Below are 19198 nucleotides of genomic sequence, written 5' to 3' on the forward strand. Positions count from 1 at the left end.
GTATCCCAATCTTCAGAAAACTGGCTTCCGACTACTCTCTGTTTTTGGGACTACTTACTGTGAATCTCTCTTGTCTGTAATGAAATTTTTCAAGTCAAAACATCGTGCTATCCCCACTAACAGCCACCTCGCCGAGCTTCTTAGAACGACTTTGACATCCTGCCAGAATTTAAACTATTAACTGCACAAATGAAGAATCAATCAAAGCTTTCAAAGAGTAGAGATTAAACATATTCTTCTTTGGTGAGTAGGACTACTATATAGTTGTATTTTTTATTATTTATAAATACAATTTAAAAATAATATTTTCTGCGGCTCTTATTACCGAAGAACTTACCCACCCCTGGCTTAAGCTAACAAAATGTCAACTGTAAATGATTAATTTGACCTATTATTTGTTTACATTCTAGCGTCTATGTAGTTTTATGTTCCAATAACTTCAACATAAATAACAGGTCTTTCTGTATTATTTCTGTTACTTTATTATGTTCTGTTTTATAAGATAATATAAACTGGGTTTAATAGGCCGGAGATTTTGATACAGAATGTTAGCCTACTAGTTTCACCACGTAACTGGTGGCTTCATCTGGGCAAGATAACTCTATACAAAACAGCTTAAAGAACAAAAATAAGCTTAAATTACAACTAATATATAACAGAAGGATAAAAAATATCAAATTCATATGAACTGTTACAAAACGTGTGGAGTGTGTATGTTAACAGTGGTGAGTCATTGTTTAGCATGTGCATCCTATAATTGGCTGCGAAGTTGAACTCTGATGTGCTGAGCGATCTTATGAGTGATTTCCAGATCTCACCAAGAATCATCCCTTGGTTTCTGTTTAGGCTACCTCTTGAACAGATCACTACTGCAGCTTCTTTTATTGAGCAGGAGGTGTAGCCATCTTCTATGTACAGCATAGTACTTTTATCCCATTTAATATTGTGGTTTGTGTTGGAAAAATGGAAAACGAAACCAGAATTGTCTTCTCTGTTGTTGTTTACATCTCCGATATGTTCCTTTTTTCTTATTTCTAATTTCTTCTAAAGGTTGTCCTATGTAATTCAATCTGCAAGAACACGAGACGTTGTAAATAAACTCCAGGTGTTTGTAGAAATCAATCTTGTCTTTTGGTGACCGTAACATACTCTGAAGTCTTTATTGGTTTGAAAGCAACTCGGATGTCATGAGGCCTTAGCAGGTTGGCAGTTCTTTGTGAAACTGTGCCAGCAAAAGGAATGGAAATGGAAGTCCTGTAATGAGTTTCTTGGGTTTGCTGTTGGGGGAGGGGGTGGAGAAAATAATCCTTTTTATTAATTTTTTTGGGCAACCATTGTTTGTTAATGTTTTGAGGATAAGATCTAATTCATCTGTTAAAACTGTGATCTTCTCTTATGGTACATACTGCTCTGTTTTTTAGCTTATGTATAACGCTTAACTTTTGTGAAATATGGTGCGAAGAGGCAAAGTGCAAGTAACGGCTTGTGTGAGTCGATTTGCAGTACACATTAAGACCAATGCTATTATCCATTTGTTTTGTGATTAATATGTCTAAAAAAGATGATTTTCTTTCATTTTCGAGTTCTAAGGTGAACTTGATTATTTTGATGAAATAAGTTAATGGAAGTTAAGAAATCATGTAATTCTGCCTCACTATGTTTCCATATGATAAATATGTCGTCGACATATCTCCACCTTACTGATGGTTTTGGATCCATATTTGACAAGATATCTGTTTCCAACTTTTTCATAAATAAGTCTGTGCATGGAGGAGATAGAGGACTTCCCCATTGCAAGGCCTGACAGTTGTTTATAGATCTTCCCATTTCACTTGAAAAAAATTGGAATTTAGGCAATGTCTATAAAGCTGAGCTATGTCTTGAGGAAATAGATTGTCTATGAGTCACAACTTCATTCACTGGGACGTTTGTAAACAAAGACGTAACATCTAGGCTAGCGAGAATGTCTGTTCTTGATATTGAGACATTTCTTAACTTTTCAATGAAATGTGTATTTTTGATATATGTGTCTGTATTTCGAATGTGTGCTTTCAGAAGATGAGTGAGATATTTGGATAGTAAATAAGTTGGGGAGTTTATTCCATCTATAATTGGATGAAGAGGCATCTCGGTTTTATGTATTTTTGGTGAACCATGTAAACGTGGAGTTAACGGATGCATTGACTTCAGTTTCTTTTTAAGATCTGTCGCCATGTATCCATATTATGTAGAAAGTTTTTGGTTTTTATGTGGTTTGTCCAAGTAGGGTTTGAGTCTAGTTGACAGTAAGTGGATGTGTCCAAAAGTAAAGAGATTTTTGATATATAATCTCTGGTATTTAAAATGATGGTAGAGTTGCCTTTGTTTGTTTTGAGGATAATTATCTCTTTATTTTTCTTTAAATTAGTTAGTGCTCTCTTTTCCAAAGGGGTGATGTTCTTTCTTGGTGGTCAGGAAGATGAGAGAATGATGATCGCAGTCTTTAACCTTATATCATTTGCAACAGATACAGGTAAAAAATGAAGAGTTCTTGACACTGCACATAATGTGTACTTTTGGTATAAACTCCATAGAGACTGCAAAATTGAAACCTTTTTTTTTAGGATGCTAACTTCTACAGATGTTAAGTTTTTTTCAGAAAGGTTGAAAACAACTTTGTTGTCTGGAAGGTTGGGTCTTGTTAGAAATAATGTAATATAAAATGAAGACATGATGAATCAACTTGGCTTAGGGTAAACCTTGTATATTGTATCCTTTCACTAAAGACATTTTCTAATATATCTGTTTAGCTTTGCTAGAATGGAAATGTTCTCTCATAAGTAAAACACTTGGGCATTATATTGTTGTTTCTGCATCTTTTTTAAAAACGTGAGTTGGTTTAGAAGTTTCACTTTCTTGCATTTAAGCTGCTTTAATTTATGTACCTTACGTTTGACTTCCCCATCAAGTCCTTTCATGATAAATGTTTTTTTTGACCACTATATATTATAAGATGATATAAACTGAGTTTAATAGGTTGGAAATAGAGATCAATCTTGTCTACAAACACCCTGGAGTTTACAACATCCCATGTTCTTGCAGATTGAATCACATAGGACAAACTTCTAGAAGTTTAGAAATAAGAAAAAAGGAACATATCAGAGATGTAAACTACAACAGAGAAGACAATTCTTTTCCGTTTTTCCAACACAAATCACAATATTGAATGGGATAAAAGTACTATGCCGTACATAGAAGATGACTATACCTCCCACTCAATAAAGAAAGCTGTAGTAGTGATCCGTTCAAGAGGTAGCCTAAACAGAAACCAATGGATGATTCTTGGTGACATCCGGAAATCACTCATAAGGTCGCTCAGCACAGCTCAGAGTTCAACTTCGCAGCCAATTATAGGATGCACCTACTAAACAGTGAATGACCAACTAACATGCACACTCCACACGTCCGTGTATCGGTTCATATGAATTTGATGTTTTTCATCCTTCTGTTATATATTAGTTGTAATTTAATCTTATTTTTGTTCTTTAAGCTGTTTTGTATAGCATTATCTTGCCCGGACAAGGCCACCAGTTATGTGGCGAAACTAGTAAGCTAACATTCTGTATCAATATGTTCTGTTTTTGTTATTTTTTGTTTCATATTATTCTGCTTCTTGAAACATTTCTTTTCTATCAATAGCTATGCATAACTGCAGATAATGTTACCTGTCAAGTTGGAATGGCTTCATGAAGTGCAAATAGATATCAGATATATCCTTTTTGAGATTCCTTTCTCAACTTGTTCATGAGGCAAGTAACATTTGGTGACATCTGGAAATCACTCATAAGGTCGCCCAGCACAGCTCAGAGTTCAACTTCGCAGCCAATTATAGGATGCACCTACTAAACAGTGAATGACCAACTACAACTACTAACATGCACACTCCACACGTCTGTGTATCGGTTCATATATACTGCATGGAGATAGAAATTTTCAACATGCTTGGTGATCTGCATGGGATCTGACATATAGACTTTACAAATAATTGATGATTTACTATCTTATCAACATGTACTAAGTGAGATCTGTCTCTGTGTTCTTTAGTAGGTGTGAATGTATTAAGCGAATCTTAAATCAAATGCAGTGCATTCATTTCTGATTTCACATCATGTATATAACAATGGGTGGAGCTTTAAAGGAAAAAAAAAACTTTAAAGCTTATTTTAGTTACGCATACTATTACATAGTCTTGGATTTAACTGTCTAGGTGAGTTTAGTTTAATAACTATTCCTTATAAATTTTATTCAAATGTCATTTCTGTTCTATTCATCTACACTTTGAAAATAAAACTATTGATGCTTCAAATTAAAAATAAGTTTTTTTGTCCTCTATCAAATGATGCATATTTTTATTTTTTATTGTCGGTAATTATGGTAGGAAAACTTTTAAAATAGTAAGGTGTTAAAGAAATCTGATATGGCTTTTCTGTCATGGACTGTTTTTTTAGTTGTAGATTTGTAACATTTATTAATCAGCTGTTTCTTATTACAGTAGGTACTAAAGTTGCAACAGCTCCTGCTAAACTCTTAGCAGAATTTAAGGTAAGAATATGAACTTGTCACATAGAATTTTAAATTTGTCATTTTGTATTTGTCTCTGTGGTTAGGTTTTAAGGTTACTATTTAAAAAATAAAAAATGTCACTTGTTAATAACCAAGCTGCATATAATTAATATCATTTATTAATGTAATTATTGAAGGGAGGGATTAAGAAGCTTCATACTTGGTAAGTAAATCGATTAACTTAATTTTTTTACGTTACTCCTACCCATGAATGGTTGTGAACCTGTTGTACTTTAGTACCCTGGATAGGCTAATGGATTTTATTATTATTACCTTTTATTATATTTTATTATATCCCGCCGTGGACATGGATATTTGGGATTGTCTGTGGAAATATGAGTGGTGGTCGGCAGTAGATGGCGTTGGTGTAGTTGCAGTCAGTTGGTGATTGAATGTTGAAGACAGAGCTGTAGAACAGGTGCCTTCCCTTGATGAGTACTTGGACTTCCTGGAGGTGACAAATAATAATAATTTTTATTTATTTTTTTACATAATCCAAAAAAGGAAAAAACCCTGCACTAGAGCCACTTCAGGCCTCCTGTAAGTGATGCAGTTGTTTCACACCAGGCAATGAAATTCTTTCATGTCTGTAGCAGGATTTCACTGTAATCAGACTGTGGGCCTCAATGCTTATGAATCCTTAGGTAAGGTGTTAACTACTTTGCCAACCACACACATTTAAATATCTTGTTCATAATGTTGTTGGATCCTACTTCTTCTTAATCCGTACCTTGGATCCGACTTGTTAGTCAATACGATGTTCTTAGACAAAATAGAAGGTTGCTAGTTGATTTCTAATTCAAATATAAAGAAAATTTATATTTAAAGACTGCGCCACTTTATATTTGAATTAGTTCAAGAATTGAAGATAAACCAACTCTCAATTACCCTTCCTTTATACGTTGTTATTATATATACTGGCCGAGTATATTTGACTTACTTAATTCACCCACTTTCGTTCGAATATTTTATGAATGGTGCAGTAAAAGAGATTCAGGCAAAATACAACTTTTGATTAACAAAAACAAATATTTAATTTTATAATCACAAATTATACACTTAAGAATCAAAATACTAAATAAGTTATTATAAACACTTCAGCATTTCTGATAATACTGTCATACAAACTCAGACAATGGTAAATCTGTTATCTCTGATACAGTCTTCTCACAGTTCTTTAAGTTCCAAATATGACAAAAATTGCAGTAACACTTCTTCACAAACAAACACTTTTAAATTTACACTTCAGCTAATTTCCGAAATAGTTACTGTTAGTATAGGGAAATTCTAGGATGAAACTCACACACTTCTCTATATAGGAATATTAATGGTTGGAATAATCTTACCTATAATCTTCTATCTACTTATACATTTACACTTTTTACAACTGTAAACACTTTAAACAGTAAACGGCACTCATTAAATAAATTCTTCTAAGCAATAACTGAATTAATCATCTGTCACAATACACATAAACAAACGTTGTTGCATAAAGTACTACTGATCACTCATGAAATAAGGCAATACGCAATAATTCCTTAACTTTAGGTTTTATATGCACAGTTGTTCATTCCTCCGGCATTCAATTAATTCTTTAGGCACTATAATTCTAAGCACAGCTAACGGTAAACTTCAATTTTACAGCCTCTACTATTCTAGTAACTCCATGCTTTATTTCAAGATTCTGTGTGTCCTTGACAGGTCGGCCCTGAAATTAAATCTCAACTCAAATATCACTAGTCTATTTAGTAGTCACTCAGCTGTCTTCCGTAGCTATAATTGTTATTCTACAATTTATTAGCTAACTGCCTCTCGACTAGTAGACTTTATTAGCTGCTTGAGTGACTTGCCGACTCGCTATTATCGCACTGTGATTCCCGAATGCTCCGATTCCAACCTAATGCCAATCCTCTCCTTTCTCTCTCTTAATTAATTAATTTCAGCGTTCATCGCTTTTTATATCCATTCTTCCCGCCTAAATTGTTCTCGTGATTTCTTTAATTAAAACTCTTTTCAATAAGCTTTCTCCCCACATGGTGTTCCAAAAACATGCTCGCTTACTTACATGTGTCTCCATGACAACAAAACAAAACATAATAAAATTGAGCTATTACATAACGTTAAATTTCTACAAATAGGAATAAATAGAGAATATATACATTTCAATTAATGCGCAGTTAAATTATCAAATATATATTCTATATTAACATAGAAATAAGCTAAAAAGCTTGATAATATTTTAACAGTTTTTCTACTATTAATACATATATTCTTGATTCAATAATTAAATATTAGATAAAATTAAAGGTAGTTATATGAATATTAAATTGTAAAATAAGTTGTTTACATTAAATAATATTTACAAGTCTAGCCTATGTGATGGGAGATCATGTTGGATTCTGAAACAAATAATAATTACTCCAATCTCTCTATAATCAGGATCCAACAATGCTAATAACATTCAGTAGCTTGGTGAAAATTATGTACCTAATGAAAATTAATTGTAATCACCACTTATTTTAATGATACCTCATGGAATGTAATTTCTCACCCATCTTGGTACCTTTAATTGGGATTTTTGTAACTTGGATTTTAATTCATTTGATTTTCAAATAAATTAATGCTATCAAAGTGAATGCTGTGTGCATAATTTGAAATGTGTCATTATTAGAGAAATGTTTGTGCCAGATTATACAAAACATTGACAAAGCTGAAAAGAAAGGGAACAAACCTAGATTATTGTCATGGCAGGAAATTACCTTTTCTTAGGTATAAATGTTTTTTTTCCAAAACATTAGAATGTTTGATCATAGTATAGTCATTTATAATGTAATGATGTCAAAATCATAATTGTAAACTTCATAAAAATAACTGTAATACAGTGACATCATTACTTGCAAATGAAAGACAGATATGGAGGTGCAATTATGTTCACTAGATGTTATTGATATCCTGATGGCATGGTTAAAATTACTAGTGCCTACTGATAACTTCACTAAGTGCATCATACTGAATGATGTCACAGATTATTTTTAAAGACATAACAGATGCAGAATAATCATCTATAATGAGAGATTAAAATCATATGTATGTATATAAATTAAATAATTTACACATTATACAGTTTAAATGGAACATTATATCAAGCAGTACATAGTATCTATTTGAGTTGAAAATCGGCAGTTAGAATTGTAGGAGGTATAGGAAGATGGTTTGATGTTAAGTGAGGTGTGTGACAGGGATGTACATTGTCTCCACTGTTATTCATCATCTATATGAATCACATTATAAAAGAAAGTGGTATTGATATCAAAACTGGAGATGTTAATCTCAGCTTTTTTACTTTATGCAGATGATGTTATACTGCTATAATAAATTTGGTATGAAAATCAGCATTAAAAAGACAATGAGAAATGGGCAGGGACATTGAAAACATCAACTGTATCCTGAATGGAGAACCTATAGAACAAGTAAAACATTTTGGCTACTTAGGCACACTTTTTAGTGAAGATGGCAAATTAAATTTGGAAATACACAGCAGAATTAGCAAAGCTGGTATGGTAGGAAGTAAACTGAATTTATATGAAATAAGAGAGAGATTAGTCAAAACACTAAACTAGCTGTATATAAGACAGTACTCAAACCAATTTTAATTTTAACTTATGCATCTGAGAGCTGGGTTGGAAATAAAATTCTTGATCAAAGACTGGAGACCACAGATATGAGAGTCCTGAGAAAGATTACTGGACTGAATAGATGGCAGTATCATATTAAAAATGAGGATATTAGGAAAGAACTTGACATTGTTTGCCTTCAAGAACGTGTTAGCAGAGCTAATCTCAGGTGGTATAGACACTTAAACAGAATGGGAGAGGAAAGATTATCTAAACAAGTGTTCTTTGCCAGGATGACAGGAAAAAGATCCCCCCCCCCCAAAAAAGACTATGGTGTAGGCGGATTGATATAGTAAGAAGTGCCTTAGAAGCCAGAAATATAAAATCTGTTAATATTGGAATGTTGATAGATAAAAGGCTAAGCTTGAGGAAAATTGTCGATAGGAAGTTTATAATGATGTAACTTTTCATGTAGTACTATCATGAGATCCTGTACACCCTCTGAGGTATATGTCAGGAACTTGATGATGATGATGTTTTTTCCTCTAAACACGAGTGATAATCAGTGTCTAAGCATCCATATATTAGATTACTGTTTGTGTGTGTGTGTGCTTGTTTAAATTTTGGCATCTTATCATGGAGCATTTTGAAAAATTTGTCCCATATTCCCCCCCCCCCATCATACTTGCAATATGACTGTGTGGTTTGACGATGTGTTCTCCATTTGGCTACATGACTTCAGTACATTGAAACATTTTTAGCACACCTTAACAGTCATCATCCTAAGATCTGTTTTAGTATAGAAAAAGAAAATAATTGCTTGTCATTGCTTAATGCCCTAGTCACCCATTTACTGATTCTTATGCTTTTCTCTCTCTGCAAAAAACCTACCCATCTTGATAAATGCATTCATTATTTTTCACAACATGACTCCTCACAATAGTGTGTGGTTTTTGTAAAACTTTAACCATAAAGCTAGAACCATATTTTCAGGCCATATTAGTCACTCCATTGAAATCAAACCATCCATGACACTTATTTAGCTAATGGCTTCCCTTTACAAAATCACATTAACTCTTTCTTTTTTCAAATCTAACCCTTCCCAGGACTGAGATCACAAAGACTCCATTGCCATTCCTTACATCTGGATACCTCAGAAAAAAATTTCATGTCTAAAAAAAATAAAAAGTTACCCTATCTCTCCCCCCCCCAAAGATCCTCTCTATCACCTAGATTACCGTGGTTTCTACAGTATTCCTTGTTTCTATAAATTGAAATATTTCACACTGAATGAAAAGAAAAAAAGAACAGTCTGTATTATGATGGAGTTAACATAAAATTTGTCAAATATCTGCTCTGTAGCTACTCTAGATTGCAGACCATCAAATCCATTAAGGGGTGGAGGTATTCTTTATACAGGTGTAAAAAGAATCTCAGTCCATTTTTAAAATATGTCACGTCTCTCTGGCATTATCTTAATGTGAATAAATATGGCTGCCTCATTCTACCAAAAATCTAGAAGACTCTTCATGAGTTCATCAGCAGAATGATCAGGATCTACTTGACAGTTCTAACTACCACCCATACCCATAGAATATACTGACTCTACTGTGTAGCCAGTTTGATCTCTGTTTACCTTCCAACAGTTATGCCTGCATGCATGTGCATATTTCTTTCTTTGTGCTTATGAAAATGCCTTGGCGACCAGGGCAAAATGTGAGTTAACAATAACTTAATAAAAAATACACTTATAGAGAGAGAGAGAGACTTAGGTGTTATTTGTTATTCATAATAGCACTCCACAGTATAAACAACACCAAGAGAAGAAAAAATATAATTAATTGATTGAACGTACTAATATTTTGTTTGTTTTCTACCCGGAATCTTCAGAACGCAAATTACAACTGTGACCAATACACAGCACTCAACTAAATTATTAAAGAAACTGTTAAAATTGTAACAGAATGAACTAATGTTCTAACAGAGCACCCTCTGTGGACTGGATAACCATAAAATTAATTTGGAGAAGTTGGACTATCTGGTCTCAGAATGACTGTCTCCCACATCTTTGGAAATTAAATACAGCAATACTGTTGAGTTTGGGAGAGGGCTTCATAGCCAATGCTGGTTCTAAAATTAGTCTCTTAGATCTCTAGTGGCTTCTGTGTAATACTGATGTCTTCTTCCATTTAATCCTATATTCAGAGCATGAACTGCTAGTCCTGACTTACCATACAGATGAAGGAGGAAGTGCCTGAAGCAGGAGAGTGATTTAGATAAATGTTTGGCCAGCTTGTAGATGGGGCTGTCATGTCTGTGTTGTCAACTACTGGATGAAGGGAAGGAGGTATGCAGTTTGTTAACCTCATATATCAAAAGTGATTTGATGTAAGATTTGGACCAAGATGTAACTTTTATAGCCTAAAGAGATTAGCAAAAAATTAAAACCTTATTATATCAAACCATCCTCAATATAAGGGTTTTCAAAATTCACAAACATAATATCTCCCCCTCCCCCTTTCATCCAGTAGTTGACAGTCCTGCCTACTGGCCAAACATTTATCCAAATCAGTTCTCACTCTCCCTCCCCTCTCCCCACACAGTCAACCCTCCCTTCCCTATTTATTAAAAATTCATTTCACTTTAAAACATTAATAAAAAAAAGGCTAACTCTGGCATAATGGTTAGCTTGGATATTACTTCACTGTTCACTAATTGTACCTTTGACCTCATCAAGCCACATTTCCCTTTTGACACATTTGAATTATTCCAGTTTACCATTTAGCCTGGTTATTTCTTACAGAATGGAAAAATAATCAGACAGCTGGATGGTACTACAGTGGGATCCCCTCCTCTCATTCTAACTAGCCAGCTACTATATGAAACATAATAAATTTAGTTTAATCCTTTATCCAAGTGTGAGCAAACAAAGTTTGCGCAAAAGTATCTTCAGGACTGGGGTAAGGTAGTACAACACCAGGCAACTCATAGCAAAGGTGGACCAAGCTAACATCACTCCTATCTCAGTATCTCCCATAATGCAAAGCACATCTCCTTGCGGATATGTATAATGTTATGCATTAAGGGAAGGGCCATTACCCAGACTAGTTTCGACCTTTATTGAGGTCTCTGTGGGAGCCAGGCCCAGAAGTGGAGATACCGGGCAGAAGCAATGGCGAGGTCATCTTTACCTATAGGAGTTGCCAAAAGGTGTGCCACCATTTTATTAAATTCCTCTGGATTTAGAGAAAGATGTTGAAGGTTTATTTTTCACTTGGTTAGACTATTATAAATTTAGTTTAATCCTTTATCCATGTGTGAGCAAACAAAGTTTGCACCTGAAAATATCTTCAGGACTGGGGTAAGGTAGTACAACACCGGGCAACTCGTAGCAAAGGTGGACCAAGCTAACATCACTTCTATCTCAGTATATCCCATAATGCAAAGCACATCTCCTTGCGGATATGTATAATGTTATGCATTAAGGGAAGTGCCACTACCCATGTTTGCACCTACACAAAGTTTGCACCTGAAAGTATCTTCAGGACTGGGATAAGGTAGTGCAACAGGAAAATGACCCAGAGGAAGACCAAAATATAGATGGATTGATACGGCACAAAGTGGCTTAGATGATAGAAATATAAGATCTGATAATGTTGGAATCTTGATAAGTAACAGACTGATTTGGAGGAAAATTGTAGATAGGGAGTTAGTAATGATGTAAATTTTTCATAGTACTATCATATCCTGTACACCCCTTGAGGGTACATGGCAGGAATTTAATGATGATGATGATGAAAATAAGCCCAAAAAAAAAAAAAAACTGTGCTTACATTTGCCACTTTTTAAATAGTACTGCCATTTGATATATCCGTCTGTGAATATTATAAATTTATCATAAACATACTAGTTATTGCAAAAATGATGGAGATATTGTCAGTTGAAAATTTAACTCTGAAAATTTTAACTATCATCATCATCAAATTATTCCTGACATGTACCCTCAAGGGGTGTACAGAATATGATAGCACTACATAAAAAAAAAGTTTTAACTATGCTATAGGTAAACTATTATAAGAGCTATATTTATTTAGTCATGTGGATATGTTGTGATATTATTTAAACTAGTAATGCAAATAAGATATCCCATGTGGTATTAAGCAGGCTCGAGTCATGGACATAGCTGGCTGCTTGGCTACTGCTTTTGCTCTCTCTCTCTCTAACTTTATTATAGTCATTTGAGAAAGAGAAGTGCTAAGCTCCATTTAAACAATTTAAACCTTACAATAAAATTTACGGTATTGGCAGTAAATGTATAGACACGCTAACAGGTACCCGAATATTATTATACCACCATCCTGCACAACCATATGCCATAATAAAAATACTAACACACACACACACAGCTGAGCTATTTGCTGCAATGACATCATACTCTAAAAGAGATGAGAATGCATCTATTAGAATAAATCCATTAATAGTTTGACTGTTAATGGATACAGTCTACAAAATAAAGATTTGAGCCCCCCAATAACATGCACCTTAAAAACAATAGTAGTCCCTTGCATTTGTTGAAAGGGGAGGCTTCTGAAACCAAAAAAAAAAAAAAATGTATACACAAACCATTTCTAAACCAGTATTTAAACTAGCCTTAAGCTTCTCTCTCCTAAAGATGAAATCTTCCACCATTTATCTATTACTGAGGCAATTTTTCTCTAAAAACGTCTCAGTAATAGCAGAATATTGGCAATAAAGTACTTTTTTTATAATTTCATAAGGAGAAGAAAAACCACAACTTCAAAAGTGCAAGGCATGTTCTTAGAATCAGCATATGCTTTGCAGAACACTTCTGATTTGGCTGCATGAAAGCATCAAAGATTAAGACTGTAGTCCACCCAAAACAATAACAAAGATCAGCAGACCTTTACTGCATGCTCTGAGACAGTCAAAACACTACCTTGAATATTTCACTCTTACTCATTTTTCTTCAGTATGTACTTTTTATGATTATTATGCTTTATGCTTGTTTTTCCTCTAAAATGCCTCAGTAATAGCAGAATGCTGGCAATAAAGTACATTTTTTTATGATTAAACCTGCAAAGAAACATGATAGCAATCCAAAATACTAGCTTAAATAAATATTAACAATTTGGGAGCTGTATATAGCTAAGCTTGAACTATATATGTGGTCTATGGGCCACCAGTTAGATATCCTTGCATTAAAGAATAACTTTAAATAAAAGTTTTTGGGATCTTTTTATATAATCTCTTTTTTTTTTTTTTTTTTAATTATAGTGTCAGAGAGTCATTGAGAAAATCCAGACCGTGATAAAGCTGGAAGTTGAAACAACAGCAAAACATGCTTCTCTTAATCTTAGTAAACTAAATGCCACTAATGCTGAGATACTCCGTCAACTGAAAGGTGAGTTTACAGAGTACTCTTTGCAGTGATCAAATCAAATAAGAATTTAAATTTGTATAATCTATGCTTATTCATATATCAGTCCTCCACTATTTCATCGATGACATATATAACATGTACTCCTTTATTTCAGATTTGGTTGTGTATGGATTGTTTAACATATTTGAAATATATTTAAATAGAATTTAGTCATACATTCTAGTGTCATTATTTTTCAGAATGTTATCTGAATGGAAATATATTTTTAAGTAAAGCATAGAAGTTTTATCATGGAGGAGCTGGTGCAAGAATTCAGAAATTGTTGAAGTCAGCAGCCCAAGTGCAGTTGATGACATGGTCCTGCTCAAAAATGAAACAGTCTCATTTTTCAAGTGTTTCATATTTGAAATATGCAAAAATGTCTGTGATTGTGATGTGAATAACAGTTAATTGCATAATCATCTGGTATTACATTATGTGTAAACTTGCATCATTTATGAGTATGATGGCATTATAACAACCGCATATAAAGAATGATGTGAAGAGAAAACCCGGAAGTTGAAGGAAGAGCTGCTATCTGTGAAAAAGCATGACTGTTGCTTGAAGTGATTAACACTCCAAAATCATAAGGATACATCAGTGAATGTTTGTGAAGAAGTCACAGCTATATACTACTGTTAGTTGTCAGTTAATCGGCAGTAACTTGAAGGTGTTATGACTAAAAACATGCATGCCAAGCCAAACAGAACTCAAGTTTTGCTTGGCTTGAAAAACCAATGAGTGAAAAGCAAATTTTTTATTTTTTTGGACAAGTCAAAATTAATCTTACATAGCCGCGATGTAATTCAATACATCAAGCATACCTAAAGAGGCTTCTATACCAAGACTGAAATATACTAAGTTCTTACTTTGCAGATAGTTTAGGATTTCATTTCATAAAGAAGTTTAGTCAACTACATTTCTTTAAGAAACACTCAATGCTCGTGGCTACCTTGATATCCTGAAAAAAAAAAGATGTTACTGCCATCCCTAATTGAACAATCTGGTGCATTTGAAAGCTCTGCATGAGTATCAGAATGAATCTGTACAAAATCATTGGGTTAAAAAGGTAAGCACTATTTTATACTTACTTTCAGTGATTAATAGTTAAAAGTACACGTTATTTTGCATTTCCACCATCATTTTATCCTCTCCCCACTTCCCAGCTAAAAGAATACCTGCAGGCTTTGAAAAGACCAAATGTAGAAAATGTGCTTCCTGTACCAATGACAGTTATGCTGTCTATTCCCTTTCAGAATGTTGGGGCCAGAATTTCTGCCCTTCTGTGCTCTGGCATCTCTCTCACCAAGCAACATTACCGAAAGATACAACTGACCTCCTGACATCATTCTTCTCATCCAACTCGTGCATATATGACCAAGGCATATCACTTCTAACTTTACCTGGAATGTTGCATCACATGTCTCCTGTGGCCTTCTGCCAGAAATATACAATCATGGTGGTATCCTACCATTTCTGCTCAAGGGATGTGCCTCTGAACTAACACCTATCCTTTATACCACTGCACTATATTTTGCTAACCTGGCATCAATCCAACAGCATGGAAGCAAGCAAGCCTTTTGTACACCAGATAAAAAGGAGATAAGTATCTATCATCAAAATATTGATCTATTGCTGTCACATCAGGGCTGTCTAAAATAATGTAGAAGGCTGTTAGTACTCAACACCTTCAACCTGGACGATTATCAATTAATTAGTGACCCATCAGTATGGATTCTGCCTAGTCAAGTTCCACAGCAGATCTCCCTGCCTACATCATTGTGCCCACCTCTGGACACATGTCACCGAAAGCTTTGGAGAAACTTGTGGCATTGCACTTATCATTTCCAAAACATTTGATAAAGTTTGGCTTTGAGGGTTTCTCAGCAAATTGCCTTCCCCTTGTTTGTTTTTGTACTGCCAGTTTCTCAGGTCATTCACTGTGTGTAATGGAAGGTGTTATTTCTTTGGATTTTCCTATGTATGCAGATATTCCTCAGGACCCTGTTTCACTCACCCTCTATCTTATATACATAAACAGCCTTCTCTCAACCTCAAAAACTTTTCCACATTTCAAGCTTCACGATCATCAGTTACTTGCTCTCTACAAATCCCAAATCTGTGCAACCTTGAATATTGTTCTCGCATTTGGAGTTGTACACCTAAAACCTCTCTAAAAATTCTTGATGATGTTCAGAAGATGACATTTGGTGATTGATGACTTCTCTGTGTCTCGTGGATTCTTTCCAGACACTGTCTCAAAGAATGAGCATTTTCTACATTATTTTTCTTTATAGATATTTTCATGGGCACTATTCAGAACTAGCATTCATTTTCTGCCAAACCTACAATTACATGAACAACAGCTACTTAGTACCTTTTTACAATTGAATTACCAAGTAACTGAAACTGCTGCTGCCGCCATTTATTTCTCATTCCATCTACCTCTTCTCTGGAATAGCCTTCCTCAACAAAGTATTTCCCTGAAGAATTCATCCTACTGTTCTTCAAACAGAATAATAACAGATTACTCTTCCCTTGACCTCTGCTCACACTGCATCAATATGCTGTAAGCTTTATGACCTCTCCTGTGTAGGAGTAATATATATATATATATATATATATATATATAAAAAGACAAACTATCACAATGTTGGCATAAATACAGTAATAGAGAAATTATCAAGAATGAAAAGAGAAGTGCTAGAAATAATAATGGTATTGTGAACTCAGTATGCTCATTATATGCTACTCTTATTGTTAGCAAAATGATCAGGAAACAATACATAAGTTTAATAAATTTAGTTTAATCCTTTATCCAAGTGTGAGCAAACAAAGTTTGCGCCTGAAAGTATCTTCAGGACTGGGATAAGGTGGTACAACACCAGGGCACTCCTTGGAAAGGTGGAGCAAGCTACCAACACTCTTATCTCAGTATCTCCCATAATGCAAAACACATCTCCTTGCAGATATGTCTAATGTTATGCATTAAGGGAAGGGCCACAACCCAGACTAGTTTCAACCTTTATTGAGGTCTCTTCAGTGGGAGCCAGGCCCAAGTGGAGATACCAGGCAGAAGCATTAGCAGGTCATCTCTATCTATATCTATCCCAATGGCTTTAACAGGCCTTTAAGGCCCACAACCTTCCAAGCATGCTTGGATTTCGTAACCGAAATACGAGGATAGAATGGTCACTCCTATGCCTCAAGGTATTCTTGGCTGTATCCCTGTGTGTTCACGGGGCCGGTTTGCCTGTTTGCTTGATGAAAAACGCCAGATAAACTGGCGGAAAAAACCCTACTGCCCGCGCCCAAGACCGGCTAACTTGGCTATGGCTGAGGAAGATCCTTCAGCTCCTCACGTCTCCGACGGGAATCGAACCTAGGACACTCCTTCCCCAGGCATATGGTTGCGAAGCACAAAGCCACTAGGCTAACCGCGCGGACCATCTCTATCTATAGGAGTTGCCAAATGGTGTGCCACCCTTTTTTAATAAATTACTCTGGATTTAGAGAAAGATGTTGAAAGTTTATTTTTCACTTGGTTAGAGTATAATAAATTTAGTTTAATCCTTTATCCAAGTGTGAGCAAACACACTTGGATAAAGGATTAAACTAAAAAGAGACCTCAATAAAGGTCGAAACTAGTCTGGGTTGTGGCCCTTCCCTTAATGCATACATTAGACATATCTGCAAGGAGATGTGTTTTGCATTATGGGAGATACTGAGATAGGAGTGTTGGTAGCTTGCTCCACCTTTGCAAGGAGTGCCCTGGTGTTGTACCACCTTACCCCAGTCCTGAAGATACTTTCAGGCGCAAACTTTGTTTGCTTACACTTGGATAAAGGATTAAACTAAATTTATTATACTCTAACCAAGTGAAAAATAAACTTTCAACATCTTTCTCTAAATCCAGAGTAATTTATTAAAAAAAGGGTGGCACACCATTTGGCAACTCCTATAGGTAGAGATGACCTGCTAATGCTTCTCCACTTGGGCCTGGCTCCCACTGAAGAGACCTCAATAAAGGTCAAAACTAGTCTGGGTTGTGGCCCTTCCCTTAATGCATAACATTAGACATATCTGCAAGGAGATGTGTTTTGCATTATGGGAGATACTGAGATAGGAGTGTTGTTAACTTGCTCCACCTTTGCAAGGAGTGCCCTGGTGTTGTACCACCTTACCCCAGTCCTGAAGATACTTTCGTGCAAACTTTGTTTGCTCACACTTGGATAAAGGATTAAACTAAATTTATTATACTCTAACCAAGTGAAAAATAAACTTTCAAAATACATAAGTTATATGAAATTGTTGTCTTTTTATACCTGTATGTTGCTATATGTTTAACCAACCAAATGTTCATATGGATGAAATATATCAACCATTCTTGTTATATCAGTGGTATTGAAGTTTTAGGATCCTTCTCATTCATGCTTTGGTTGATGTAAATGTACGGAGGCTGTTCAATAAGTTATAAGACGATATTTATACAGAAAACAGATTACCTTTAATCGTCATCATTTACATGGTCTTTTTCGAAGTAACTACCGTGAGACGCGATGCATTTGTCCCAACATTGCATCTGCTTCTTAAACACACGTGAAAGTCCGTTTTTTGAGAGTTCTTTCAAAACCGCCTCCGCAGTTTTTACACATGCTTTGTTGCTTTCGAAATGGCGGCCTCTTAGTGGTTTCTTGAGCTTAGGAAACAGCCAGAAATCGCATGGTGCTAGATCAGGACTGTATGGAGGGTGTGGTAGGATATCTATGTTGTTCTTCTGCAAAACGTCCAGTACACAACCAGCAATATGTGGCCTTGCATTATCGTGGTGCAATAAGCCATTCTTCAGGAATGGACGCTTCCTTTTGACGTGCCGTACCATTGTCCGTAAAACATCCGCATAGTATGAGCCGTTCACAGTATTCCCAGGTTCTACAGCATGTTGGTAAACAATGCCTTCGTAGTCATAAAACATTATGGTCATAACTTTACCAGCCGATTTTACAGTTTCTGCTTTCTTGGGGGTAGGCGAAGACGGATGCTTCCATTCACTGCATTGTTGTTTCATTGTAGGGTCGTAGTGATACAGCCAAGCTTCATCTGCTGTAATGATGCGTTTTAAGAAGTTGTAGCCTTCTTGTTCCAGTCTTTCTTTCCATTCTGTGCACACATCCACTCGATGCTGCATTTGATTCGGTGTCAAGAGTTTGGGAATCCATCGGGCACAAACACGTTCCAGTCCCAAATGTTCAGCCATGATTAAGTGAACACTTCCCACAGAAATATTCAGGACAACATGCAGCTGGCGTACTGTAATTCTGTGATCCTCCTTGATGATAATCGCTGCTGTGTTGATTATTGTCTCTGTGATGGACTTTGAAGGTCTTCCCTCATGTTCAAGATCTTCCACATTTTGCCTTCCTTCCTTAAAAGTTTTATGCCAGCGAAAAACACTTGCACTCGACATTGCTTCATCATGGAAAGTTTCGCGTATCATGTTAAAAGTGTCCGATGCTGATTTTTGCAAATGCACACAAAATTT

At 35.2% G+C, this 19198-nt stretch overlaps 1 protein-coding gene across 3 annotated transcripts in view; it reads left to right on the forward strand.

The window, feature by feature from the left end:
• Nucleotides 1-19198, forward strand: part of LOC150092935 (uncharacterized) — a 192724-nt gene that overhangs the window by 93813 nt on the left and 79713 nt on the right. For 2 of the 3 annotated variants that reach the window (XM_090413390.1, XM_090413389.1), the window contains exons 6-7: nucleotides 4532-4581; nucleotides 13512-13638. In XM_090413390.1, coding sequence (XP_090269516.1) covers nucleotides 4532-4581; nucleotides 13512-13638 — 177 coding nt within the window. The remainder of the gene's footprint in view (nucleotides 1-4531; nucleotides 4582-13511; nucleotides 13639-19198) is intronic. The other variant, XM_090413391.1, reaches the window with a different exon arrangement.

This window comes from Typopeltis vanoorti, chromosome 24, assembly GCF_054136105.1.
Source record: "Typopeltis vanoorti isolate ZY-2024b chromosome 24, IOZ_Tvanoo_1.0, whole genome shotgun sequence".
Lineage (NCBI taxonomy): Eukaryota > Metazoa > Arthropoda > Arachnida > Uropygi > Thelyphonidae > Typopeltis > Typopeltis vanoorti.